This window comes from Pecten maximus, chromosome 19, assembly GCF_902652985.1.
Source record: "Pecten maximus chromosome 19, xPecMax1.1, whole genome shotgun sequence".
NCBI lineage: Eukaryota > Metazoa > Mollusca > Bivalvia > Pectinida > Pectinidae > Pecten > Pecten maximus.
Genome location: NC_047033.1, coordinates 4223132 through 4250063, shown reverse-complemented (window position 1 = coordinate 4250063; position 26932 = coordinate 4223132). Strand labels below are relative to the sequence as shown.

General features: G+C 35.3%; 2 protein-coding genes and 1 long non-coding RNA gene across 3 annotated transcripts; 2 read left to right on the top strand and 1 right to left on the bottom strand.

Annotated features, from left to right (window-relative positions):
* Nucleotides 1–93: 93 nt before the first annotated feature.
* Nucleotides 94–6316, bottom strand: LOC117317590 (superoxide dismutase [Mn]-like). The gene is made up of 4 exons (XM_033872440.1): nt 5954–6316; nt 4445–4551; nt 2785–2948; nt 94–1406 (listed from the first exon to the last, which is right to left on the bottom strand). The coding sequence occupies exons 1-4, from the start codon at nt 6206–6208 to the stop codon at nt 1147–1149; spliced, it is 786 nt and encodes a 261-aa protein (XP_033728331.1). The 5' UTR covers nt 6209–6316; the 3' UTR covers nt 94–1146.
* Nucleotides 6317–6321: 5 nt separating this feature from the next.
* Nucleotides 6322–15027, top strand: LOC117317588. Its single transcript, XM_033872437.1, has 5 exons — nt 6322–6675; nt 7946–8065; nt 11365–11490; nt 12232–12324; nt 13019–15027. Exons 1-5 carry the CDS (start codon nt 6453–6455, stop codon nt 13363–13365), a joined length of 909 nt encoding a protein of 302 aa, XP_033728328.1. The 5' UTR covers nt 6322–6452; the 3' UTR covers nt 13366–15027.
* Nucleotides 15028–15299: 272 nt separating this feature from the next.
* LOC117317591 lies at nt 15300–17105 on the top strand. Its single transcript, XR_004530205.1, has 2 exons — nt 15300–16192; nt 16445–17105. It is a non-coding gene; the product is annotated as an uncharacterized LOC117317591 (long non-coding RNA).
* The last annotated feature ends 9827 nt before the right edge of the window (nt 17106–26932 follow it).

Below are 26932 nucleotides of genomic sequence, written 5' to 3'. Positions count from 1 at the left end.
GATTGTTGAGTTGTCGCGTATCCACCTCCAGACTCCCTATTTGTCTGATCAAATCTTACGTTGTAAAAGGCTCATTTAGAATCAATCTAGACATTTGATATTTCAAACAACTTTATTGTTTTGTTCAGTCATTTAATTAAAGTTTGAAGAGGAAGAGACAAATGAAATACCGTATTTCATTTAGCAAAAAAATAGTTGGGACTCGGTTATCTGAAATATCAGTCTCTTAAGAGCGTAACAGAAGGTACATATATTAGTTTGTGAAAGGAAATCTGGGAAAGATTACTGTAATATCTGGGAATTCGGAACAATGATATACATTTACGATGAACAATGACATGATGGACCAATGATATACATGCATGTATATTAAGAAGCTAAATAAACAATTTTGTCCTGATTATAAACAATGTCCCAGCCCTGAGGGATCTTGGCACTCATCATCAAATAACCTTTATTGAATCTCTGTAAGACTGATTTTTTCTAGAGGAACCAACAAAATAAATCTCGGAATGATCCATTAAAGAGTTCTGAGAAATGGGGTTAAAAAACATCAACTGGTACAAGAGGAATCCAAATGAAATTCAAGAACACTAAATGGAACATGCACAACTTCAGACCATGTGGAACCTAGAGGTGAAATTGGAGAAAGATCCATGAAGAACTTTCTGAGCTAGTAGTAGCTATAACGAGGATTGTTAATAGATGACCCACCGACGAAAGGCGATTTGAATATGGCCCACCATCTAGATGGTGAGCTTAAAATTATATACCGTATTTATTCTAATAAACGCCCTCTCCCCCTTCCATGTTTTATTGATATCCATCCATATGTGTCCAGAGATTAGAACATTTAATAGTTTAAACCAAAACAACAATGTTTATGTTAGTGCAATTTCATACACAAGTGCCAAAATGTTTGTCACTTCCTTTTACAATGGACAGATAAACACTTGTTTCATGTTATCGACTGAAATTTTGCTTTCTATTAAACGCCCCCCCTATGAAAAATTGCAAGCCCCTGGGGCGTTTTTTAGAATAAATACGGTACTTGAAGTTTAGGGGATTTTTTCTTTATCAAAGTTCAATCATCTTAAGAAGGGATCTTGTGAACTGATAAATGGGGTCAGAACTGATGTTGATCAATTACAATTCATCATGGAAGAGATAGTTTAGTCCTTTCCACCATTTATCAAGTTCTTCTACGGATGACCAGTCAACAAGATTCCACCAATCAGACACATGCTTTGGCCGACGATTCTGATGTTTGATGTAGTAAGCATGCTCCCAAATATCAATCACTAAGATTGGCAGGAATCCATCCTCAAAAGGCGAGTCCTGGTTGGTGGTTTTCGAAATGACAAGTTTGCCATTTTGGTTGATATCTCTGCTCAGCCACACATAACCTGTTAGAAAATACAGTATTTATTTTAACAAATTAGAGCAACAACATTGAAAAGCATGAATTTCATTTTTCATTTGAATTTGTTATTTCATTTGTTCAGAAATCCCAATTTTTTTACTACTAAATGTTTGCAAGAATTATATTTGAATTTCATTCTAGAAGGGTATTAATTACTTAATCAGATGAAAACTTATTCAACAGGAGAGTGAAAATGCAACAAATTGTTGGAGAATGGAACTGAGGATTTCTGTGGTGAACTGAGTTATATTTTAATGCCATCCTCAATTCACCAGCGGTTATATATATTCATGTCATGTTTAAGCCCCATACTCCCAAATAAATATATAAATGTTAACATTTTGACCTCTTTACAGTTTTCAGACAATATACACGAAAACAAGGATGGATAGTATTGCAACAGCAATACAAAGTCCCCTGCCTGACCTAGGAGTGCACCTGTTCATTTCCCATTTTTTTAACTACATGTTATACTGATCACGTATAACAAGTTTCATTAAAATCGGAGTAGTACTTTAGGAGGAGTTGTCCGGACAAGCCTCAACCAATGAGAAGCCGGTGGCCATTTTGAAAGATGGTTTTTTGAATGAAAAAAATGTGGGATGCACAACTGCATGTTATTCTGAAAATGTTTACTAAGTTTCGTTAAAATCGGAGTAGTACTTTAGGAGTTGTCCGGACAAGCCTCAACCAATGAGAAGCCGGGGGCCATTTTGAAAAATATTTTTTTCAAAAAAAAAATGAAGGATGCACAACTACATGTTATACTGATAATGTATACCAAGTTTTGTTAAAATTGGAGTAGTACTTTAGGAGGAGTTGTCCGGACAAGCCTCAACCAATGAGAAGCCGGCGGCCATTTTGAAAAATGGTTTTTCGGGGAAAAAATGTGGGATGCACAACTACATGTTATACTGATCTTGTATACCAAGTTTCGTTAAAATCGGAGTAGTACTTTAGAAGGAGTTGTCGGGACAACTGTTGCGGGACAGACAGACAGACGGTAAACCTAAAGTCCCCCCGTTTTTCAAACGGCAGGGAACTAAAAAGAAATGGAAACGGCAAAACCAAGGATTTCCTTTGAACTTAGCAAGAGAAGAAACAAGAGCAATTGGAGAACAGCATAGCTCGTCTAGCAACCTCAATATAGGTCAAGGTCATTCATTTGAACAAACTTGGTAACCCTTAATTCACCTAAGCATGCTACAGACCCAATATCGGGTCTCTGAGGCTTTTAGTTATTGAGGAGTTAATCAGATGTAAGAGTTAATGCCGGACCAGTGGATGCCGTAGCAAAGCCTATTAACTCGCCTGCCCTTTCGGTAGGTGAGCTAACTAATGAAATTCTACATTTTACTAACCTGATCCAAATAGAGAAAGGGCTTCCTTTGTAAACAATTCTTTGAAATTAGAAAAATTTCCAAAATTTTCAACCATGTCTTTTCCTAGTTGATTGATCGGCTCTCTGTCATCTGAGTTTGGATTTGGTGACATCACTGACCAGTATAAATTGTGGTTCACATATCTATTAATATGAAATACATGTAGCTATTGTTAATAATAATTCTTTGAATACTGTATTTGACCTAATAAGTGCACTGTCTGTTTACAAAAACACAAAAGCAGGGCTCAAAGTGGCACCTATTTTTTAGTAGCCATGGCGCATTAAATTCACCATTGGTGACCAGTTATTGACCTATAAGGCACCTGCATGGCTACAAAAAAAATTGTGTAAACTTGCAATTTGCAGTCAATGCTAAAATGAATTCACAATCAGAAAAGTTACAGAGAGATGTTATACTGATCTAAAGAATTTTTTTTTATTAAGACAACTAGGCCAGGTGACTAACTTTTCCACTTGGCGCCTAGATTTTATGACTTTGTAGTCAAATAGGTCACCTGGTATAAATATCCACTTTGAGCTCTGAAAAGGGTGTACATAATAAAACCATGTTCAGGGCAAATATGACAAAAACTCATGTGTATATATGCTAAATTACACTTTTCCAGGGTAGGACCTGCCACTGTATCTTGTATCTTGTAGTAATTTATTGATAAACAAGTAGCTTTCTGATTTAAAAGAAGATTTAAAGGAAATTAGTTGATATTGGTTTACATAAATATAGCTGAATTGCCAGTTTTTTGCCCTGCTCCCGACACCACAGGGTCAGCTCCATCATTTGTATAAATTTGAATCCCCACTACCTAGGGATGTTACCACTGATATATAGATGCCATACATGGCTTAGTTCCACAGAAGAACAATATTGTAAAATTAACCTATTTTGGCATTGCCCCTCAGGCTTCTGAGGGGAGAGAGGTCAGCCCTAACACTTGTATGTGAATCCCAGCAATATAGGGATGCTTCTTACCAAATTCAGTTAAATTCTGATCAGCAGTTAAGAAGAAAAAGTCAATTATTGATGGAATAAAGATCATTCAATGGTGGGTGCCAAGATCACTTTTGGATCTCTTGTTGTTCTTTTACACATATATATACACTTTTATACAACGAAATCAATCCAGAATCTTTGTTTAAAAGTCTGAAGATAATATTGGCAGATCAGTGAAGTAAGGGATATATATTCATGTTTCAATCAGCACACCCATCCTCTTTACCTGAAAAGAAAGTGCATGTATGGGGCAGGTGCCCTATTAGGTTAAATACGGTAACAGTATTACAAAAACAACAATTCTCATTATGGATCTTTTCTTAGAAATAATTATTTCTATGATGTAAGAATATAACTGCTTCATTAAAAGTATTTTGTTGTAACCGCCATAATTTTTAAGAACATTTTTCCCCCTTTCTTGTGTCTTTGATATATCATATATTACCTGTAGTCCGGTATATCAATTGCCACAGATCTGGATGTAAATTATCCTACATGTATCTTTTGCAAATTTATTGCCTACACGATGAACAAATAAATTCAAATAATGTTTTAAAAAAAAATGTTTATCTGTTCATTTTAAGTATTTATGCAAACAATTGAAAATGAACAAAACAAAGCTGTTTACCCTCCACCATTGTTTCTTATTCCACTTCTATATTTTTCTGGTACATCATCAAGTCTGTGCAGAATTTGTAATATTGATTTCTCGACAACTGAATCGGTTTCTCTGATCTGAAACAAATTTACTTGTTATTGTAAATTGTACATCTGTAATAGGGAGAGGAACAAGAGGCCCACAGGGCCTGCATTTTTCACCTGAATATTTCAGTATTTATGGCAAAATACTCTAATTTAAGTTATATTTCAAATATTTTCCTACTTTTGAACTGCCTCTTCCAACACAAGTGAACAAAATATCCTGTCATTTGTGAAAAAGGATTTTAAAGTGCTTTATTTCCCCTAATGGGCCCCTTTTCCCATGAGTTTGCCCCATGAGTTCACTTCCTTCTTTTATGCGAAATTTGATCCTATTTAGCCATTAATGCTCCAGACCAAATTTCATTTGAATGAATTCAGTTGTTCAGGACTAGTAGAGATTTAAAGGATTTACCTCAATTTCCCCTATTGGGCCTCGCCCCTCCGACCCTAGGGGAGCCACACCCTCCGTTTATACAACACTAGATCTCTTTTGCCCAATAATGCCCAGACCAAATTTCATCAAAATCTATCCAGGTGTTAAGGACTAGTAGGGATTTAACGGAAATGTTGACTGATGCGCGCCATGGCATTAGCTCACCAGTCCTTCGGACCTGATGAGCTAAAAATTCAATGACCAGACAGTGACTCACACCCAATACCTCCAAACTCTAGATGAACACTCTATAACTATTTGAGCTACGCGCCCAGTGCCCATTCATGAGCCCAGTCCAGATCCACTGCACATCAATACGGGAAAAACAGTTTTCTGCTGAGCACCCCAGCAGGAATGGAAGTCAGTGAGGTCAACAATCATCATCATCATCATTATCGATTCCATCATCATCATCAATTCCATCATCATCATCATCTCATTAGAGTTAATATGTTGAGGTTCACTTTTTGTCAGTTGTGAGTTGCAAGTTACAAAATGCGGGTTGCGAGTTGCAAAGTGCGAGTTACAAAGTGGGAGTTTTCAACTCGCACTTTGCAACTCGCAAATTGCAACTCGCACTTTGTAACTCGCAACTCGAAGAAAAGAAACCCTCAAACATGATGGGAGAACAAGGGTGGCATCACTTCATCTGCCAGGTAACCACAAACACCCACAGGGGCTCAGTTTCGGGAGTCTGAGTAACATATATGTCATGACATCAAGCCTAAACCTAAAAACATTATAAAAAAAAAAATCAGGGTTATCGATGAGAAAACATCAATAACACTGATTTTTATAAGGTTTAAGAATGTATATGAATACTTATTTTATAGTATTGTGGTCGTTAACTGATGTCATATGTTACTCAGAATCCCGAAACCGAGCCCCTGTGCAAACACCAGCCAAATCAAATACTCATGTGCATTGCCTGAAAACGTAGTCTGTAGGTGACAATGCGTATACAGCATCACCACAACATTCAGAGGCCAGTTTATCACTTACCTCATTCTCTCTTTCCCATTGCTGCATGGCGGCGTTCATTTTGTTAGTATATGCAGCATGGTGACCGAGATGATGTACGCGCACTGTGGCTTCATCAATGAATGGCTCCAACTCTTTATAACCGTAAGGGAGTGAAGGTAGAATATAAGTATTTGTTTGTTCCACTATGAACTCGTATGGCATTTTCTTAGCCAGGGCGGCAGTAAAAAGGCAAAATGAAAGTAGCGATGAGCGTAAACTCGGTTTGTCTGCCATCTTGTCCAGTCACGTGATCGGCATGGTAGTCCTCTAGAGTTTTCTTAGTGAAATACCAGACGCAACCAATCGGAAGTTCTCGTAATTTACTCGTCATTGGCAGTCGGCAGGTGCCAACAATGTACAGTGTAGTTTTACGTAGTTAGGGAATCCCCCATTGACGTCATGTAAGAAATCCCGAAAAACAACCAAGAAGGAACTATACAGCTGTACAGAAAGTATTGGCATTGGGTAACACTCAAAAATGGGAGAATCTGTGACAATTTTTGTTTTGGCTTTGGTGCTGGTGGTTTGTCATGGCCATTCCCTACACTTCAAGTCGTTGATACATGATGTTGTTCCAGAAATTAAAGAGAAGGTGGCTGAAAATCTGAAACATCTCGAGGTAAAACTTCCTGGTAGCGTCTCAGGTTTGCGGATTCCCGTCAACAAGGAAGATCTGAATAAGCTTAAGCCTGCTCTCAAAGGTAATTAATATTCTTAGCTGACTTTGTCATTCAGTGATTCACCTGCTCACCAGTCCTCCTTCTTCTTCTTCTTCTTCTTCTTCTTCTTCTTCTCCTCCTCCTCCTCATACTCCTACGCCTCCTCTTCTTCTTCTTCTTCTTCTTCTTCTTCTCCTCCTCCTCCTCCTACTCCTACTCCTCCTCTTCTTCTTCTTCTTTCTTCTTCTTCTTCTTCTTCTTCAATCAATTAATACAGTTCCAATAAAGTTTGTTCCTATTATAGAGATGACTCATACATGTACTTAAGAGTGTGCTAATTTGCACGTGAATTCCCCTGCAAAGGAAATTAATAACTGATGGATTGTGGCGTTTTGGCAGAGGTGTTGGCAGTGTGCTCCCTCCATGATATGTCTGCAAATGTAAAAAAAATTTTGCACAAAACTAGTGACCACGTAAATATTAGAAATAATGAAATAATAACTATTCACCTGTGTTAATTATTAAAGCTGTAACAGGTTTCCAACCAACATCTGAAGTTTTGTGGTCTGCTGTCACTCAAATTTTCTAGTGTTTTTACATGTACTTAATCAACTTGACCACAGCATTATCATTGACTTTCACGCACGTCATCCAGACATCAACTGATGTCCTTCACGTTTATATATAACTGATCATGATTACAGAGATATAGTATTGCTTTGCTATTCCTTGATAAATCTATCCCTAAGAAGAGTTCTCATATGATCAGGCTTTGTTCTGATATTTGCAGCTGGAACATCCTCAATCTGCAGGGGTTACATGTACGTCCATTTCTGCAGACTGCATTCTTGTAGCCATCGTCGGAAACCCACGGTTGATTGCACGACGCTACGCTACACTTATCACCTGTAGCGTAGCGTAGTGCATGCGCAAGCAACCAAAATTAAAGGCTCAGTCTGTGCAATCTCATGGAAAAAACAAGACTAGCTTCAGCCTTTGATGTACATCAAAGGACCATAGGATCGTAATGCCATTTAGTTGACTGACCTCAATAAAATAGCAAGTCTTTTGCTTATGATTTTGCCATACATACTCCCAGGAGTGCAGAAAATTAACGTGAATAAGAATGTATGGTATAATCTTGTAAAAATCTAGGATGCAGGGGTAATCCAGTAAACAGTTGTCTGTTTATGGTAATTTCAATTTCAATTTGTTCATCAGTATGAAAAATAGGGGATTATTCTACGTCAAAAGGAATCTTTCATATTTACCCAGTATTTAATAATGGATTTGGTACATATCGTACTTCCAGAAATCAAAGAGAAGTTGCCAAAAGATCTCAAACGCCTTGACTCAAATCTTCAGGACAGCGTATTGGGCCTCAGTGACAAGGCAGAAGACATTGGTGAGAAGCTCCAGCCCATCCTCAAAGGTAAAATTGGCTGATCAGATGAATTTTCTGTATTTATCTGTAAATATAACTTATACTTGCAGATAAATATATATAAGCATGTACTCGCAAATAAGCAGACTCTACTCAAAATATGGTGTGCCAGTGTGGCATGTTATGGTTATTAGTCATAGGGCTGCCATCTAGCTTTGTGGTAGGGGGGTTTGCTACTAGCTTGATCGGTAGAGCTGGCACAGACTGACTCTCGCTTTGCTATGTTTCTGCTCTCATCGTTCCATGTATTCTTGTTTAACTTACCCATCTAAGATGGAAGTGAGTTTCTGATGTGGTCCAGCTTCCATCATCCATACATAGTTTAATTTTAGATGAAAAAACTGTCAAGGTCATGTTTAAATATATATATATATTTAAAACAATGTCTGATTAATCGAAAGCTGATGATAATATATTGCCAGTAGATTAAATGCTGAAATAAATATATTGGCCTTGACATTTCTTCAGATCATGTGTGGATCTGTGAATGGTTCTTTGAGTGGATCTTATGGGTGGATGCATAAGTACTGTAGATATGTGAATTGATCTGTGGTAGAATCTGAATATATTCATAAGTGGATCCATGAATGGATACAGGGTCCGCTCTGGACCCAAAAATCATGGGCCATTTTGGCAAGATTTCAGAAATTGTATGGGCAAAAAAAACATAGAATATTGAAGAAATTTGTGAGTTTTGATGGACCATTTTGGAAAATATGGGGAAAATGGCCCCATGGCCCCCTCCAGAGTTATCCCTGTGGATCCATAATGGATCTTTGAATTAATTCATGAATGTATCTAATGGCACTGTAGTTGGATCTGTGAAGTGATCTGTGGTTGGATCAGCAGATGGATCCATGACATAGATCTGTTAATGGAATCACACGTTGATCTGTGAATACATCCCTGGGTGGATCTGTAAATACATTCCTGGGTGGATCAGTGAATATATTCCTGGGTGGATCAGTGAATATATTCCTGGGTGGATCAGTGAATACATCCCTGGGTGGATCACTGAATACATCCCTGGTTAGATCTGTGAATATATCCCTGGGTGGATCTGTGTATACATCCCTGGTTGGATCTGTCAATACATCTCTGGTTGGATCTGACAATACATTCCTGGGTGGATCTGTGAATACATCCCTGGTTGGATCAGTGAATAAATTCCTGGGTGGATCTGTGAATACATTCCTGGGTGGATCAGTGAATACATCCCTGGGTGGATCTGTGAATGCATTCCTGGGTGGATCTGTGAATACATTCCTGGGTGGATCAGTGAATACATTCCTGGGTGGATCTGTGAATACATCTCTGGTTGGATCTGTGAATACATCTGATTCTCTGGTTGGATCTGTAAATACATTCCTGGGTGGATCTGTGAATATATTCCTTGGTGGATCTGTGAATATATCCCTGGGTGGGTCTGTGAATACATCTCTGGTTGGATCTGTGAATACATCCCTGGTTAGATATGTAAATACATCCCTGGTTGGATCTGTGAATACATCCCTGGGTGGATCTGTGCATACATCCCTGGGTGGATCTGTGAATAATCTCTGGTTGGATCTGTGAATACATTCCTGGGTGGATCTGTGAATACATTCCTGGGTGGATCAGTGAATATCTTCCTGGGTGGATCTGTGTATACATCCCTGGTTAGATTTGTAAATACATCCCTGGTTGGATCTGTCAATACATCTCTGGTTGGATCTGACAATACATCTGATTCTCTGGTTGGATCTGTAAATACATTCCTGGGTGGATCTGTGAATACATTCCTTGGTGGATCTGTGAATATATCCCTGGGTGGGTCTGTGAATACATCTCTGGTTGGATCTGTGAATACATCCCTGGTTAGATATGTAAATACATCCCTGGTTGGATCTGTGAATACATCCCTGGGTGGATCTGTGCATACATCCCTGGGTGGATCTGTGAATAATCTCTGGTTGGATCTGTGAATACATTCCTGGGTGGATCTGTGAATACATTCCTGGGTGGATCAGTGAATATATTCCTGGGTGGATCTGTGAATACATTCCTTGGTGGATCAGTGAATACATCCCTGGGTGGATCTGTGAATGCATTCCTGGGTGGATCTGTGAATACATTCCTGGGTGGATCAGTGAATACATTCCTGGGTGGATCTGTGAATACATCTCTGGTTGGATCTGTGAATACATCTGATTCTCTGGTTGGATCTGTAAATACATTCCTGGGTGGATCTGTGAATACATTCCTTGGTGGATCTGTGAATATATCCCAGGGTGGGTCTGTGAATACATCTCTGGTTGGATCTGTGAATACATCCCTGGTTAGATATGTAAATACATCCCTGGTTGGATCTGTGAATACATCCCTGGGTGGATCTGTGCATACATCCCTGGGTGGATCTGTGAATAATCTCTGGTTGGATCTGTGAATACATTCCTGGGTGGATCTGTGAATACATTCCTTGGTGGATCTGTGAATATATCCCTGGGTGGGTCTGTGAATACATCTCTGGTTGGATCTGTGAATACATCCCTGGTTAGATCTGTAAATACATCCCTGGTTGGATCTGTGCATACATCCCTGGGTGGATCTGTGAATACATCCCTGGTTAGATCTGTGAATGCATCCCTGGGTGGATATGTGAATACATCCCCGGGTGGATCAGTGAATACATCCCTGGTTAGATCTGTGAATACATCCCTGGGTGGATCTGTGAATACATCCCTGGGTGGGTCTGTGAATACATCCCTGGTTTTTAGTAATATTCATATATGAGGCTCACAAAAAATTTGTAGCAAAACTTGACTTGACTGTACACTTGTAGACAGGAAGCTCAAATGGATAGAGTTGCTGCCTAGAGTTTGGAGGTCCCTAGTTCAAGTCCTGATCCGGTCCTTGTTTTTTTTTTTACTCCTGTGATATTTGGCACCCAACTAAATACCCACAGTGGTGGTATAGGGTTTTGTGTGTGACTTCAGGGTCTAAGACTTTGTTGAAAAAAATAGTAATACCGCAGAACAGGACTGGGGTGAGCATCAATGGCAGGGTATCTCAATAGAGAGCCAGTCTAGAGTCCGGAGGTCTTAGGTTCGAGGCCTGGTCTCAGTAGTTATATTAGAGTCATTACATAAATCTCACATGAAATTAATTAAGATTTTCAGAAGAAATGCAGAACTTAGGAACTACTTTGATATCTTCCACCCTAATTCAGCTATATATATATATATCCCAGATAAAAGATTTGTAAAAATCAGAGCATATTTGTGATGAAAATCCTTATTTTTCTGTAGCTCTGGAGAAAGAAGTGTTGAAAAGTTTGAAGTTGAAGGGGATAAAACAAGGCTGTGGCTGTAAGAGAAATCTCTGTACATGCTGTGTACACCTGGAGGTAGACAAGATCAAGCTGAATGATACAGGTAGGCAAAGTGATTTAAGTCATACCTGTCACTTCCCTTGGGGTTGAGACAGAGGGACTTTCATCCCAGTGGGAAATTCTTAGGATTGACGAGTACTGTCCAGCTTATAGTGTCTAACTCTGAGGGTTATAATCTATCTGTCTTACCCCTGGAGGTGAATTATTATTAATGAAAACTGTTTAAAAAAATTGTTTTCCCACCATAAAATGGGGGGGGGGGGGTGTATAGTGTTGCCCATTTACGTCCTGTCACATCCCGTCCCAATTTAATGTAAAAAAAAAAAATCATTTTGTTCAAACTTTATTTTAAGGTCAAGTATGAGTATACTTCGGACATTGTTATGTTTCAAGGTTCCAAGGTCAAGGCCAAGGTCACATTTGCTATACAAATGTATATAAAAAATCATCAACTGATTCAACCCTAACCCTAACCTTCATTCTTTCACAGATTTTAGTCAAACTTTAAAAGTCACATGGCTGTGGGGGCAATTATGTCCGACAGACATTTTCTACAGAAGAAGTATTCAATACAATATTTTATCAATGGAATCATAGATTTTGCTAATAGGGGTTCAATAAGGCCTTCATTTCCTTTTGGTTTTGAAATTAATCATTTATTTCATCAATCTAAGAAAAGTTATACCTAGACATCTAGATGTTTGACTTTAGCATTGTCTATAAAGGTAAACATGAGCGCATGAGCATCTGTGGGTATTAATGTTTTTGTATTTTGAATTTGAAGCATGTGCGGCTGTTGCCTATCTGCCAAAAGACATTGGAGTTCAGTTCACACTGTCGCTTGATGGAAAGACATTAGTCAACAAATCTCTGTCAGGTAAGTTGATTGTGTGATCTAAATGAAGAGAACTGAACTTCAGGTGTACAATATCAAGTATGGTAAATGTAAATTAAGGGGACTGAACTCTAGGTGTACAATATCAGGTATGGTCAATGTAAATTAAGGGGACTGAACTCAAGATGTACAATCTCAGGTATGATGATATAAATTAAGGGGACTGAACTTCAGATGTACAATATCAGGTATGATTAATGTAAATTAAGGGGACTGAACTCATGTGTATAATGTGGTAAATGTAAATTAAGGGGACTGAACTTCAGGTGTACAAAATCAGGTATGGTAAATGTAAATTAAGGGGACTGAACTCATGTGTATAATGTGGTAAATGTAAATTAAGGGGACTGAACTTCAGGTGTACAATATCAGGTATGGTTAATGTAAATTGAGGGGACTGAACTCCAAATGTACAATATCAGGTATGCTAGATCTAGATAAGGGACTTAACTCCAGATTAAGAGGGCTTAAATTTTTCTTGAAATTTAGCCATCAACAACTCTGCTAAATTTTATTGACATGGATTCTGGGTTTTCTGAAAAGACTTGGAAAATGTAAATTGTTTACGAACGGACGATGACGGGCAATAGGCGATTGCATAAGGTAACTTGAGCTTCCTCTCAGGTGACCCATCTACCCTCATTGATCATTACTGAAGTCGGATTATCATTTTCAGTAACCAACCCGCCTGCTGTATGTGTCGGTATTCCACATCTAAAGAATGATGCCAGTATCTGCATCAAGTTCACCAAGCTTGCCGTTGACAAGGCCAATAGAAGGTTATCTGGATGCATGTCAGTTATAGTAAAACTCAAATTCATTGATATTGATGAAGTGAAAATTGGTTGCTTCAAGATTCCATTTGAAGGAAATGTGAAAGGTGGCCAGCTGGGAATCGGAACCAGTAAAACTGGTACTCAGATGAGCAAAGAAGATCAACTGAAGATGTTGTCGCAACTTGGTCTCATGGGGAAAACTTTCAACAATGGACATCTGATCAACCAAAAGTTGCTGAATAATTAAAAACTTGCAAAGTTGTTTTAGGCTACAAAAGCTCCTTTTCTATGTTCCTTAAGTGGCCTTTTAAACAAATTTGTTTGAATATATCTGTCATTAAAATTTGGACATGCACACCTCTATTTAAAGAGTTATGGCCCTTGGTTATTCTGTGTCAGAATAAGGTGAAGTTTTGATAGCTGTTATTTGTCGTATTAAAATACCAAGATATCTTTATCCACTTTAAGTCATGCAACTCCATTTTACATGTAAATCAGTGAAAGGAGCATTCCTTCGTTCTGACATCAGAAACGTTCAAAATCTCTTTTGATAAAATCTATGCCTGCATGATGATTATATATGAGTTTTTGTGCCTACCAGTAATGAAAGTAATGCTGAAATGTACAGAAAAATGACATTTCGTACACAAATACTGTTTCCTTTGCGGTAATTAGTGATACTTCGGGCTGAATTGAGAATTTATATGATATAATACTTGAAGTACATTTTTTTGTACTTTGGCTTCCCTGGTATCTCGTATCAATATAAAGATTATAACTTTTACTACTTTGAAAAAATACACATTTCCCATTAAGTTTCATTTTGGCGACAGACGCTTTATTCAAACGAAGGAATGCCCCTTTAAGGAACAAAGGCAAATTTTACAAAATTATATATGTATGATCTGAAATTGTGATGAAAATGGTTAAGATCCAAAAGTGTGGAGGAAGCAATAATAATTTGTTTTCTAAGGTCGTATCAATAATGGCTGTATTGTTTTTGTCTCTCAGACACAAGGTTTGACTCTGATCACTAAACTTCTAATCGTCACTGAGATAGCGTACAGGATTTAAGGAAGTTAACATCCAAAAGTGTGCAAGAAATAAAGATAATTCAATTCCTAAAGTCTTATCGATAGGGATTGTAGTTTTTGTCTCTCAGACACAGAGTTCCTTCCCTTATCACTGAACTTCTAAGCATCACTGAGATGACAGTAATACACTTTAAAAATTTATTTCAATCTTGAACAAAATTTCTAAATTTGCACCATGTTAAAATTGATTTATTATTAAATGTCTGTGAATAAGATATTTTTTTGCATCAGATTTTATTACAAATATTTACATGCATGTGCCTGTATATATAGAAAGTTTGCAGTTTTAAAAAATGATGGGATCATGTTTAATAAAAAAAAAATGTTGAATAAATTTCATTAAAGGGAATCTTAGAATATGTATTTACATTGGAAGCCATATCCTTTTAGAGGAATTAAAATTTTGCATATATATGTATGTATTGTACAAGACAATTTCTAGTTTTGATTCTAAATTGTGGTCAAAGTTTCCATAAATCGTAATTATGTACAGTTGAACCTTTTTATCTAGATGTGGTGGGGCCATGAATAAACTATGAGGTATCCAGAGTATTCGAGGTACATCTAGGCGAATATATTTTACGTAGAATTTTACTGTCGGAACTGAATTTGCACTTCAAGTTAAGCAGATTCTTCGAGTTACTAGAGCTCACGATAACAAGGTTTGACTGTACATATGATTGTCATTGTCTTCATATTGATAAGAAATTACAGAACAATTTTCATTTTCATGAAGCTTTTTGAAGATTAAAAAAAAGGAATTGATCACATACATCTCATTTGTAATGGAAATAAATCAATCTTTTTATCTCTGACCGGCAAGTTTTCTTTTGAGATGCCACAATTTTCTCATTGTCTTTGATTAATCTATTGTCTTTTTTAATCTATTGTCTTTATTTAATCAATTGTCTTTGATTAATCTATTGTCTTTCATTGTTCTATTGTCTTTCATTAATCTGTTGTCTTTTATCAATCTTTTGCCTTTAATCAATTATCTTTGATCTATTGTTTTTCATTAATCTATTGTCTTTATTAATCTTTTGTCTTCAATCTATTATGTTTAATCTATTGTCTTTCATTAATCTAATGTCTTTCATCAATCTATTATCTTTGATCTATTGTCTTTCATTTGTATACTGTCTTCTGTTAATCTATTGTCTTTCATTATTCTATTGTCTTTCATTAATCTATTGTCTGTCATTAATCTATTGTCTTTTATCAATCTTTTGTCTTTAATCTATTATGTTTAATCTATTGTCTTACATTAATATGTCTTTCATTAATCTATTGTCTTTCATCAATCTATTGTCTTTAATCTATTATCTTTGATCTATTGTCTTTCATTATTATACTGTCTTCTGTTAATCTATTGTCTTTCATTCATCTATTGTCTTTATACCTGAACAAAACACCTAATAAGTGACCATATTCACTAAAGCTAAAGATAATAATTATATTAGATTATTCAAAGAAACTAAGAACTCAATGTCTTCAGAAAATAATGTAACAGCTATTATATCATCTCTCCTCATGTCACTTTGACAGTGGTGTACAACTTAAAATTAATGCATTCCAAAGGTGTCATGTGATAAATGTATACTTAAGTATTTTTCCCTGGTCAATATTTTTTCAGGTTAATAAAACCATATATCAACCTAATCAAAAGGCTATAATTGTATCTATGTATTGTCATGAGTGTGATTTGTATATATTTTTAGCAAATCACTGTTTATTCTCAATCTTCAAATATGGGTTCCTCTGTATTAAGTTGTGCTTATTTGATTTCGAGTCTGATCCAGATTACAAAACCACTGACACGATCAGTCATCCTTGATTTTGACAGTTGAAGTCCTGGAATTATGAATGAAGAAAAAGGGAAAGAAATGAGAAGTAGAGAAAAGATTTGTCTCTTATCAAACTAATATACATGTATATCATTCAATGGTGGGTGATCCCTCCATGATCTCTTATTTATGTACAGTCAAACCTGGTTTAACGGCCACCTCTATATAGCGGTCACCTGTCTATAACGGCCATCTCATGGTCCTCCCAATGCATTTTGCTATACAACATGCCTCCATATAACGGTCACCTGTCTAACGCGGCCAGCGGTCACTAAAAATGGCAGGAAATGCCAGAAAAACTGCTGAATAACGGCCACTGGATCATAAAAAAATCTTTGACTCCGGGGAACATTACAACGTCCATTATGTGTATTGGCTATATCAAGAGAGGTCTGATGTTGTTGTATTATGTAATTGTTGTATTTGAATGGTTTGAATCATTTACTGCATAATATATTCATTTGCTTGCCCTTTTTTTCCTTTTTTTTTATTATTATTATTTTGGCATTTATACTAGTGAATTTTAGGGCTCTGATATTTGAGTCCTGGATCAAGTGGTTTCCTGTGAGACTCACGGATTACCCACCATGGTACATTGTGTCACTGTGTATATATATCTCTTTACATCAAAGGGTTTTAAATTGTGTTGTGGACTTTATTGATAGAATCTTACAAACCTTACCATTTAATATTAACATTTATCAGCTTTTGACATGATTGTAAGACGTAGTATATTTTGCAAGGTAAATCATTTATGTTTTTTTTTCTTTTTTTTTTGCTTTTAGTCAAAAATCCTAATTAAAAAATAATATGCCTTGATTAATTGATTTAATTTACAAAATTCACTCATTGCAAAGCTGATGAAAAAAAATGTACATTCATTGTAACTAAGTAAGCATGACATTTTTGTATTTTTTGTTTCATGCAATATGTAAGTTTAAAGAACAACTGATTTAGATTTCATTTGAATACTGAATGAACTCATATTTTGATGGAAATATTCTTTTTTCAATATTCTATTTTGATAAATAAATTTTGAGAAAATATAATTTTTGTTATTATTATTTTACATTTGTAAACCAGTCACAGATTAACAAATTTATGACAAAACTGTGAGCATGACATACACAGACATGCAATCTACGGGACAATGTCTTGGAACATCAAATATCCAAGAAGAAATACTTTTAAGGAACATTTTCTTGATAATCTGAAATTCTGAAATAAGCAATTATTTAATTGGTAAGCTAATTTTAGATTTTTTAACGGATAACGCAAGAAAAGTAATTATCTGAAATATAAGAATATAATCCACTCCAACATTTTCCCAATGGTTTTATTGGGTATGATCAATCCACAGTGTCAGGGGTGGTTTCTCCATTGTCTTCTATTCATGGGACATTGGAGATCCCTATAATAAGGCCCACTATACCACGCTGTTTGTTCATCATAACAGACAACTAAGAGTGGGCCCGCTGATGAAGAATTGGGGATTTCCCTCCTCCTCTTCTATCTAGAGGACTTTGAAGTGACTAAAATGGATTTTTTTAACGTCCTATTAACGGCCAGGGTCATTTAAGGACGTGCAAGGTTTTAGAGGTAGAGGAAAGCTGGAGTACTGGAGAAAAACCACCGGCCTACGGTCAGTACCAGTACCTAGCAACTGGCCCACGTAGGTTTCCAACTCGTAACCCAGTGTCAGGACGCCTTAACCACTCGGCCATCGCGGCCCCTTGACTAAAATGGAACTACTGCTAAAATTGCAATACTTTGTATCTTTAATACATCTTTAAAGGGGCATTCCTTCGTTTGAATAAAGTTGAGGTCTTTAAAATTGAACTCAATGGAAAATATGTATTTTCCCAAGTAGTAAAAGCTATAATCTTTACATTAATACGGCAGTTTTACTCTCAAGATAAACCAAAGCTCTTCAAGTATAAAACAATTTCAATTCGCCCCGAAGTATCACTAACTACCACAAAGACAGACAGTATTTGTGTACGATTCGTCATTTTTCTCTACATTTCGGCGTTAATTTCATTACCAGTAGCCACAAACACTATATAAACACATATGTTCTTTGTTCAGACATAAATTTCATCAATAGAAATGTTGTATGTTTCTGCTGTCTGAACAAATACATAGATTTCATCAATAGAAATTTTGCATGTTTCTGCCGTCCGAAAAAATACATACATTTCATCAACAGAAATTTTGTATATTTCTGCCGTCTGAACGAAGGGATGCCCATTTAATATATAGAGATATAATATATTCCGTGACTAAAAGGCTACTTCAGAGAATGTATAAAATAGAACCAGATCCATTGAATTCGCTTTTAGAATGATATAAATCGATTTTGGTTCTTATTTCTAAAAAAAAAATATAACAACCTCAAATTCAAAATTCAATCAAAACACAAGTCTGTATGTCATGATCGCGATGTCAAACACGCTCTTGGTGATCAATGGCTCAGAGAGGCTCCCGAATCTATTTGAAGAGCTCGATGACAAGTAACTCCATTACATGTATGTGATTGTACATCCAAGAGTTACATAATTTTATTGTAAAAACACTATTACATTTCATGTTTGCAAATTTAATGCATGCTTGATGACAAGGAAGCCCAACATCATATTATCATTTTTTTCCAAAGACAAGATATATATACTGGCTTACCATGATCAAGTAATGCACTTTTTTCAAATTAACGGTTAAAAGCAATGTTAACGACCAACCACCTTTAAACCTGATAAAACAACAACATTCAGACGAAACTGTAATTCAAACTCGATAACAGGAGGGGAAATTATGAGCAAAATATAGATTGCCATGGCGACCATTGAGGAAGTACTGAACAAGACCAGGCGTTCCGAAATGATAAGCGTCTTCTGCTTCATCAACGACATCCGCAATGGAAATCTAGGTTTACATCATGGAAATCAAATTGCAGTCTCAAGACCATAAAAAGAACACCGACAAAAAAAACGAAACCGTAATTCTAACTTAGAATTGATAAAACGGGTAAAATATTAATAAAAATATTAATAAAATTTTTAAGATGCATGAAGGCCCTTGAATAAGATCAGGTGTTTCGAAAAGGTTAACGTCTTCTTCATCGACTGCACCCGCCATTCAAAAGTGTGGCCACACGATGTTGATAATGCAGTGTTAATCTTTTAAACAGGAACTTGTTTTCACAAGTCTATCCTTGACAATTAGATACTTTAGAGGAACTTCATTAGACAAAATTCTATTTCAACATTCTAGCCCTGGCGATTTTCATAGAACGTGATGCTAATGTTGTTTATTGAACAAAATCATTAATTCGCAAATATATTCTAATTAAGGAAAATATGCAAAATAATTCTGTTTTGTGGATTGATAATGATTCCATGGTAAGAAAGTAGGCTTATATTCATACGCACGGACAATGTTAATCCCATCAAATATTCAGTTAGTGCACCTCCAGCAAAATTGAAATATAGTTTTGTACATGTATAATTTGATGAGCTTTCCTTTTTCAAATTGAATATGTCAAACCGAATTATCAATCTAAAAAAACACCAGACGATATAGGCGTATGACCTCTGCTGCCAGCATTGTCAACATGATGTGAATGCTGGAAGAATATATTAACTATCTATACAACAGCCTTAACCAACAATCTGTGAAGAATTACGTAAGGTTGTTACAAAGTTTATACACCTTTCATAATCTTGAAAACTCTCTTAACACCAATCGCCCACATGCCATTGTTAAGGATTCCATCGTGTTTGAAGAAGACTTTGGAGAATGAGAGATGCATTAAAAAATAACTAACATTCGTATGCCTATATATAGGATATGAGGGATGGTATGAATATTTTTCCATTTGTCTAGAATTCATTTCAATGTAAATCGTCTGTGAGAACTTACACAGCTAAACCTTTATTTTCTTTTATATCTATTAATGCATTGTTGTGATGTCATCAATTGTTCTATCAGTCCATTATATAGAATATGAGTGCTGTCACCAAACTGTCAAACATGTTCTAAAAACCATCCAATAATTAAAAAAAACTAAACTGTCTAATATTTTGATATTTGATACTTTCGGCAAACTAATATACCTGGTTTTGGGCCTATTCAAATATAACTTAAAAACTAGAACACGACAATATGTCTATCATGATTTAATTATTGTAACGATATTAAATTGACACGTGGTGATTAATCCACTAGATAATCAAAAATACTATGCCCGCGCCGGTCACAATAAATTAAAAAAACCTGACCGATATCTATACGTATTAAGTAAGATACAAGCCCCAAACTGTCTATAATGTCAGCGATTTGTCCAATATTTTACATAATAGACAGTTAGAGGCTAATATCCTTTACATAATATTTAATAATTTGTAAGCTTGATTTAGACTATAATTCGTTTAGAACACTGCGATGTATACTATCACAGAAATGAAAGACGAGTCTTAAGAGGACGAAACAGATGTATGATGTTCATAGCATCATTGACGAGTCTTAAAAGGACGAAACAGCTGTATGATGTCCATAGCATCACTGACGAGTCTTGGAAAGACGAAACAGATGCATGATGTTCATAGAATCACTGACGAGTCTTGGAAATACGAAATAGCTGTAAAATGTCCCAAGCATCACTGACGGGTCTTAGAAGAACGAAAAAGGCGGTATGATGTCCCTGACGCCACAAATAAATCTTAGAAGGACGAAACAGCTGCATGTCCCTAACATCACTGGCGGGTCTTAGAGTACGAAACAGATGTATCCTGTCCCTAACATCACGTACGAGTCCCAGAAGAACGAAACAGCTGTATGATGTCCCTAGCATCACTAACGAGTCTTTAAAGGACGAACAGCTGTATGATGTCCCTAGCATCACTAATGAGTTTTTAAAGGACGAACAGCTGTATGATGTCCCTAGCATCACTCACGAGTCTTTAAAGGACGAAAAGCTGTATGATGTCCCTAGCATCACTCACGAGTCTTTAAAGGACGAAAAGCTGTATGATGTCCCTAGCATCACTCACGAGTCTTTAAAGGACGAAAAGCTGTATGATGTCCCTAGCATCACTCACGAGTCTTTAAAGGACGAAAAGCTGTATGATGTCCCTAGCATCACTAACGAGTCTTTAGAGTAGGAGACAATTGTGTGATATAGATACACAAAGAAAATAAAACAAAAACTTTCTATTACAGAACCTGTGCAGTTCGAAACATCCAGAACTATTCAATTGGGAAGCAAAACAAATGTTTTAAATGATACATTTTGCACTAGGGCATTTTTTTAGTGGGGAAGCAAAAACTTTTAAAGAAAAATTTCGCACTGGGAAACCAATATATACAATAACCCGGGATAAAATCATAGCTGACACATATTAGATGTTTTAAATTATAGACTTACGTAGTCAGAAAACAAAAGATGGAAACTTGAAATTTGTCAGTAGGAAAAAAAATTAAACAATAGAAATTTACAGTTGGGAACATATGGTTTCAGTTAAGGTACCTTGTGTAGGGAACAAAAGTTTGAAGTTTTAGAACTTTGTAGTGGAGAACAAAAGGTTTATATTATAGAACTTTGTTTTTGGAGAACAAAAGGTTATGTTATAGAACTTTTCTAGTAGGGAATAAAAGGTTTATATTATAGAACTTTGTATTGGAGAACAAAAGATTTATGTCATAGAACTTTATAGTGGAGAACAAAAGGTTTATATTATAAAACTTTGTATCGGAGAACAAAAGGTTTATATTATAGAACTTTGTATCGGAGAACAAAAGGTTTATGTTATAGAACTTTGTAGTGGAGAACAAAAGGTTTATATTATAGAACTTTGTAGTGAAGAACAAAAGGTTTATGTTATAGAAATTTGTATCGGAGAACAAAAGGTTTATATTGTAGAACTTTGTAGTGAAGAACAAAAGGTTTATGTTATAGAACTTTTTATCGGGGAACAAAAGGTTTATGTTATAGAACTTTTCTAGAAGGGAATAAAAGGTTTATATTATAGAACTTTGTATTGGAGAACAAAAGGTTTATGTTATAGAACTTTGTGGTGGAGAACAAAAGGTTTATATTATAGAACTTTGTATCGGAGAACAAAAGGTTTATATTATAGAACTTTGTATCGGAGAACAAAAGGTTTATATTGTAGAACTTTTTAGTGAAGAACAAAAGGTTTATATTATAGAACTTTGTATTGGAGAACAAAAGGTTTATGTTATAGAACTTTGTGGTGAAGAACAAAAGGTTTATATTGTAGAACTTTGTAGTGAAGAACAAAAGGTTTATGTTATAGAACTTTGTATCGGAGAACAAAAGGTTGATGTTATAGAACTTTGTATTGGAGAACAAAAGGTTTATGTTAAAGAACATTGTAGTGGAGAACAAAAGGTTTATGTTATAGAACTTTGTATTGGAGAACAAAAGGTTTATGTTAAAGAACTTTGTAGGGGAGAACAAAAGGTTTATGTTATAGAACTTTTCTAGTGTAGAACAAAAGGTTTATGTTATAGAACTTTGTATCGGAAAACAAAAGGTTTATATTATAGAACTTTGTAGTGGAGAACAAAAGGTTTATATTATAGAACTTTGTAGTGAAGAACAAAAGGTTTATATCATAGAACTTTGTAGTGGAGAACAAAAGGTTTATGTTAAAGAACTTTGTAGATGAGAACAAAAGGTTTATGTTATAGAACTTTGTATAGGAGAACAAAAGGTTTATGTTATAGAACTTTGTAGTGGAGAACAAAAGTTTTATGTTATATAACTTTGTAGTGGAGAACAGAAGGTTTATTTTATAGAACTTTGTAGATGAGAACAAAAGATTTATGTTATAGAACTTTGTAGATGAGAACAAAAGGTTTATATTATAGAACTTTGTGGTGAAGAACAAAAGGTTTATGTTCTAGAACTTTGTAGATGAGAACAAAAGGTTTATGTTATAGAACTTTGTAGATGAGAACAAAAGGTGTATGTTAGAGAACTTTGTAGTGGAGAACAAAAGGTGTATGTTAGAGAACTTTGTAGTGGAGAACAAAAGGTTTATATTATAGTACTTTGTATCGGAGAACAAAAGGTTTATGTTATAGAACTTTGTATCGGAGAACAAAAGGTTTATGTTATAGAACTTTGTATTGGAGAACAAAAGGTTTATATTATAGAACTTTGTATTGGAGAACAAAAGGTTTATGTTATAGAACTTTGTAGTGGAGAACAAAAGGTTTATGTTATAGAACTTTGTAGTGGAGAACAAAAGGTTTATATTATAGGACTTTGTAGTGGAGAACAAAAGGTTTATGTTATAGAACATTGTATTGGAGAACAAAAGGTTTATATTATAGAACTTTGTATTGGAGAACAAAACGTTTATATTATAGGACTTTGTATTGGAGAACAAAAGGTTTATATTATAGAACTTTGTAGTGGAGAACAAAAGGTTTATGTTATAGAACTCTGTAGTGGAGAACAAAAGGTTTATGTTATAGAACTTTGTAGTGGAGAACAAAAATTAATTGTTATATAACTTTGTATTGGAGAACAAAAGGTTTATGTTAAAGAACTTTGTAGGGGAGAAAAAAAGGTTTATGTTATAGAACTTTTCTAGTGTAGAACAAAAGGTTTATGTTATAGAACTTTGTATCGGAGAACAAAAGGTTGATGTTATAGAACTTTGTATTAGAGAACAAAAGGTTTATGTTATAGAACTTTGTAGTGGAGAACAAAAGGTTTATGTTAAAGAACTTTGTATTGGAGAACAAAAGGTTTATGTTACAGAACTTTGTAGTGGAGAACAAAAGGTTTGTGTTACAGAACTTTGTAGTGGAGAACAAAAGGTTTATGTTATAGAACTTTGTAGTGGAGAATAAAAATTAATTGTTATATAACTTTGTATTGGAGAACAAAAGGTGTATGTTAAAGAACATTGTAGTGGAGAACAAAAGGTTTATGTTACAGAACTTTGTAGTGGAGAACAAAAGGTTTATGTTATAGAACTTTGTAGTGGAGAATAAATATTAATTGTTATATAACTTTGTATTGGAGAACAAAATGTTTATGTTACAGAACTTTGTAGTGGAGAACAAAAGGTTTATGTTACAGAACTTTGTAGTGGAGAACAAAAGGTTTATGTTATAGAACTTTGTAGTGGAGAATAAAAATCAATTGTTAAAAACATTGTAGTGGAGAACAAAAGGTTGATGTTATAGAACTTTGTATTGGAGAACAAAAGGTTTATGTTATAGAACTTTGTAGTGGGGAACAAAGGATTTATGTTATAAAACGGTTTTTTTTTGGGGGGGGGGACAAAATGTTCATTTTTTTTCAATTAGAATTAAAGAAAGAAAATACTTTAAAAGTGTTTACATTTCAAACTTTTCATTATGATTACAAAAATTGGTAACCAATTATTTTATTGATATACCTTTGCAGTAGGACAATAATAATTTATGACAAAGAACTTTGCAGTTAGGAATATAAAATTATAATAAAAAAAAAATTGGGAGGGGGGGTCTATCTAAGAATTTGTTTTAAATTAAACTCTGCTAAATGAATAAATGACAATTTCTTTTGATATGTTCGAGTTTTTAAAGAGCTATATCAAGAGATTTCACAGTACAGTTGAATGATGACCTTCTCATTGTTTTGCCTAATGTTGAACTTTTGTAATTATTTGGGAAATGGCTTTAATATTAAAATGTTGGTAAAACTTGTTCCCAATCCTATTTGCTTTGATTGATGGCAATAAAAATATATTTAAATCAAATTTGAATGCTGGTATATGTATACTTGGTAACCTAGCAACAAAGTTGTCTGCGTTGAGATCTATCATTGTTTTGGTAGAGTTCATTGACCGCCTCGACTAGCCATGTTAAATCAAAGAGACATAAGATTCCTTCACCAGTAACTCTGAGGGATTTGCAGACAAACAAACCATTTTCGTATATCAGAAATAATTCATTCCAATACGGGGACAATGTCAGTCCATTGTTGCCCTGTTTAGACTGTCACTTCCAATACAAATGTCAATCTGGTATTGGCAGAGAGTTAAATTCTCTTTGACAAGCTACAGAATTACACTGGTTTTGGACGTTTGGACGCACTGACATGCTTTGTTTAACTGGAACCATTGTCTTTTACTTATTCTTTTGTATTTTTGTAAGGATCTCCATGCCGATCTTTATTGCTTCGTATCTGTTCATTGTTTTATCGATTTTGAGTAAAAATACTTTTATTTTGGTTGCCTTGTTTTTTATCGGTGCACCAGAACCATGGAGTCTTTAAAGTAAGCAATTACTTACATTATTTAAATTCTAAAGAAGTACGCACCATTCCCATCTGCAAACGAATCCCAGGAGACTCTGAGAAATACAAGGCGACCCAATAACTCCTCCATACCAACTGGACATTGAAGGAACCAAACTGATTTGTTACACAATCACAACATTTGGGGTCGCCATCTTTTTGTTTACAGTTTGCTTTCGAAGATACCTTACCCGGATTTGCTGATGAAACTCTAATAGATTCCTTGAAAGCATTTTGTATCGAATTTTCCAGTCACATAGTAATAGGCATAAAACGGCCGACATATGTTAAACTTACTTGTAATAACTGCATCATATGTACACATTTTAGTGGTTATCTTATGTTCGCTTTCCAGTCATTCCGCTTAATTATGATTGCTCTAATTAACCCAATTAATCATTGCACGAATCTATTTTTAATAATTCAATTATGTGCTAATATTTGAGTGCGCCCAAATACGTCTTTTTTCCATTTTCGTATTTTTTCATCAAGATTCAAGATTTCGTGCAATCACTCAAGCCACACGTATGCACGTGCCACAAATATGCAATTTAATATGCTAAACAATAGCAATAGCCATGTAGGTGGTAAATCAGTAACTACCAAACAATACAAATACAAACAAAGACAAGAAATAAACATTCTGTACATCAAACGGCATGGATACGCTTTCATCAATTCCAGGATTTTTAGTATAGAACTCGCATTTTTGATAGACGAGTATTGCAAATTGTAAACATTGCCTTCGTTTTAAAGTGGTATAGTTATTCCTAGTTTTATACATTTCCGATAAAACAATTACAGACCAAATTTCACATTGATACCGGTAGTGAAATATCACCAACTCAATTCAATTTGATGTTAGAAGCTTACACACAAAAAAAACTTCTTGCGTTATCCAATGCTGATATGGAAAATCGAAGTTCATCAGAAATCTTGCAAGCATAGACCCCATCAAGATATATTTCAATCAATCATTTGAAGAAAGAACAATACAAGTTATTACATGTATAGTAGATTATATTTCGGTACAAATATTATACAGGAAAATAAAGGCAAACGTGTATATAGTACTGATGCAAATGCTTTTCCTTATATTCATAGAATAGGTATGGAACAGTACTGACAGTGTTACATGTATCGGATATATATCATGTGTGGGTTGTGGCGGGGGGGGGGGGGGGCATGGTTAAGGGTGGGATGATGCCGGAGGGGCCAACACTGCATTTCTGGGACAACATCTGATTGTAACAACATGTGACAAAGCCTTTAGGGCTGCACGTGCCGTGGAAAGTGGTGCACGGATACAATCTATATATAGATCTAAACTGTAAATACAATTCAAGACTGACATTATATACGGAAAATCGTCCTGTGTGATCTAGCTGATTCCCAATATAGAGCTATGTGATATGCATGGTAGCTATAGCAAATAGCTGGACAACGAATGCAGACAATATTAAGACGCCGAAATAATCAGAACGTGTCGGATAAGACAGTTTCACATAAGTAAAAGTTACCTATTACTCTTAACAGGGAAGTGAGCTTTAAAAAACA